We start from the raw sequence: 2912 nt of genomic DNA, 5'->3' as shown, positions 1-2912 counted from the left end.
CAGCTACATCAGACATGCCATTCAAAGACCTAATGTAGGCTTTGTTAGTACCTGGAAATACATTAGAAGTTGTTATGATTTCCAATTCATACTGGTTACTGTGTAGTGGTAATTCCTTAGGGTACAACACTCACGCTTTCAATGTGAATGTATTAATTTCTGGAGACTAATAATAAGCATCCTAATGTTTATTCCTTGTTACATCCCAAGGAACTAAACACTGACTCCTGTGTCAAAGCAATGCATTCAAAGATAAGACAATCCTTTTAAGTTTAACAAGACAACTCAAGAAGAGAACAACCCAAATAGAAATAAAGTTGCTGTTAAACTACAAGAAAATTTTGATGTTCGATAATGTTAACACCCATGGTTCAACCTTGAGCCTTGTCAACAAAATCAAAATACAGGATTGGCAGACAACTAGAAACCACATCATTCAGATCATATAGTAGATTAGACATCAAAACTATTCTAATAAGATTATAAGGACACAAGAGCAATGAAAGCAGGAGAAAAAATGTGAAAAAGCCAAAAACCAGAAGGAAGAAGAGATAGCAATACAGACAATAAGGCAACTGCGGGGTTTGGGGTGGATCATAATGCAATCTTACCTCAGATTTCACAGAAAGGCCATTCCCAAATTCGAACATGTGATCAATTGGTCACAATGGAGCAACCTTCACCATCCCACCAACACCCACCCTCTTTACAATAATCAACACAAGGAGAGAAGATTCAGTTGTACAAAACAAACGAGTGTGCCACATCAAACATATATATGATAGAACCAGTACAAATCCAACATTAATACCTTAATGGAAGATTGAAAAACAATACAACCTGTTCCAAACCTCCCAAACAAAATCATTCATAAAGACGGAACTAAAAATAAAAAATTACAAAAGAAGGAAAGCAAAGGAAGCAGCAAAATCTGACAGAAAAGGAAAGATAAAGAACCAGAGATGAACCAACAACTGATTCTCAGACCCATGTGTTAGCTGGTGCAGGGAAAAGGAAAGGAACTCACTGCAAGGGCCAAACCAAGTACCCAACAATCACTTACACTCAACCCCAGCTTCAGCAGCCCTCCTTGGCTTGCTTTTACGCCTATTCCCATTCGGTCGAAAACCATTGGATTTCACCAAGTTAGCAGTGGTTGATTTGGTTCCCATACTGTTCTCCTCTTTTACAGAATCTGTATTCTCTTTTGCTTGTGAGTGCCTCTTCCTCTTCTTCCCATTATCTGTAACTGATGGAGCTTTTATCTCTTTGTTTGAAATAACTGATTTAGTGTCCTGCCTATCTTCCTCTTCAATCTTAATAGCCACTTCTTCATCGATCTCATCCTTTAATGGCTTTTGAGGCCTCCCCCTTTTCTTGTATGCAGGAAGTGATTCCTCTCCACTATCAGGATCCTCATGACTTGTAACAACAGTGGACTTCTTCCCCTTTCCTCTGCCTCTACCCATAATCTTCTAATGCCCAAGTGAAATGCTCAAACAATTATAGATGATTCCTGCAACAACAAAAAGGAAAAACACATTTTTTTTTTGGGGGGGGGGGGTAAGGGAGATTGACAATTAAAAAGAAGTGATATACTGGATGAATTCAACAGTCTGTAGATTCACAGTTCCATTTAACAAAAAAGCTGGTGGGAGATAAAGGATCATATCCATGGTCTAAAGCAGGAATTTGTGCTTCAAATGAAAAGATGAAAAGGGTTGGGTGCAATCAGTGGGAAGTGAAAAATCCAAACCCTTCAAATATCATGCCCAGGTAATCAACAAAAGAAATTTTTATCGTTCCAGGGAAAAGGTTACAAATTTGTGTTCCTTTGTAAGAACAGATTGGAAATAAAGCCAGAAAACAGTTGGAATTGGAAGCTATGCATAAACATAAACGTCCCAGAAATATCTCAGATCCTCAACATAGGGCAATAGAAATAAAAGAAAAAGAACAGGAACCAGTAGAATAAATACGAATAAAGGAATCTTTGCAAAACAATCTTCTAAAGCATACTGAATCGAAATACATGCCTAAGTAGAGAAAGAGATTAACTTTACAAACAAAAACGCTAACAAAGCGATCTAACTTCACTTTCAATGCTTGCAGAAAGGGGGAAAAATTGAGCAAATAAACGGACAGAAATGAACTGCTCATCAGAAACAAAGCAATTAAAGCTTAGAAAAACACAAAGAATCCGTTGTGAAACGATAAATCATATCTAAATAATAAAGGAATAACTATAAATAAAACATTTTTGTCAGTGAAAAATTAGTAAGAACAAATAAATGAAAGCTAACCTTAATGATACTGGGCTTCTCTCCATCTCCCGATAAAACCCAGTTTTTCTGAATGATAAAGGAAATAGCTTTCCAATACCCAACACCAGAAGTGTGTTATTGAGAGCTCTAAGCCCTGTAACAGTAGAAGCTGAAAAGAAAGGATTTAATGGAGAAGGTGTGATCTAAAGAGAGAGCAAGAGAAACCAAGACCAGATCAAACAAACAGGAAACTTTTCAGCCGCAGGTCAGAGTGGAAGAGATTGCTCTCTACCATCTGAGCCTGAAGAACTACCCAGATAGCAACGAAATAGAGAAGACTAGACTAACATAGAAGGAAAGAAAGAAGAGAAACGATGAGGACAGAAGAGAGAGAGAGAGGGAAGGAGTTAGAGTGAGGCGATTAGATATTTCTTGATTGGCTTTTCTATGGAAAATTCTAAAGAGATATAAAATAGTAATAAATATTTATATTTGTTGATAGGCTTGTGTTTGGAGAATTAGAAGAAGAAAATGAAATTGTAATAAAATTTCATTCTTTGAAATGAAATAATAATTCTGGTACCCAAAAAAATTAATAATTTAATAAAGCAAATTGTCTGGTCAAATTGTCAAAAATAAAGCAAAGAG

At 36.4% G+C, this 2912-nt stretch overlaps 1 protein-coding gene across 1 annotated transcript; it reads right to left on the bottom strand.

Annotated features, from left to right (window-relative positions):
* Positions 1 to 773: 773 nt before the first annotated feature.
* On the bottom strand, positions 774 to 2688 carry LOC149001462 (rho GTPase-activating gacO-like protein). Its single transcript, XM_089138938.1, has 2 exons — positions 2304 to 2688; positions 774 to 1516 (listed from the first exon to the last, which is right to left on the bottom strand). The coding sequence occupies exon 2, from the start codon at positions 1467 to 1469 to the stop codon at positions 1056 to 1058; it is 414 nt and encodes a 137-aa protein (XP_088995064.1). The 5' UTR covers positions 1470 to 1516; positions 2304 to 2688; the 3' UTR covers positions 774 to 1055.
* Between the last annotated feature and the right edge of the window lie 224 nt (positions 2689 to 2912).

Source organism: Hakea prostrata, chromosome 10 (genome assembly GCF_041222555.1).
Source record: "Hakea prostrata isolate BN-2017 chromosome 10, UWA_Hpros_2, whole genome shotgun sequence".
NCBI classification, from domain to species: Eukaryota; Viridiplantae; Streptophyta; class Magnoliopsida; order Proteales; family Proteaceae; genus Hakea; species Hakea prostrata.
Note: the sequence above shows the minus strand (reverse complement) of the source record. Positions and strands in the feature narration are given on the sequence as shown.

Bases quoted from the DNA above. Each gene is read 5' to 3' on its own strand.
- LOC149001462 (XM_089138938.1), bottom strand. From the start codon at position 1,469: ATGGGTAGAGGCAGAGGAAAGGGGAAGAAGTCCACTGTTGTTACAAGT.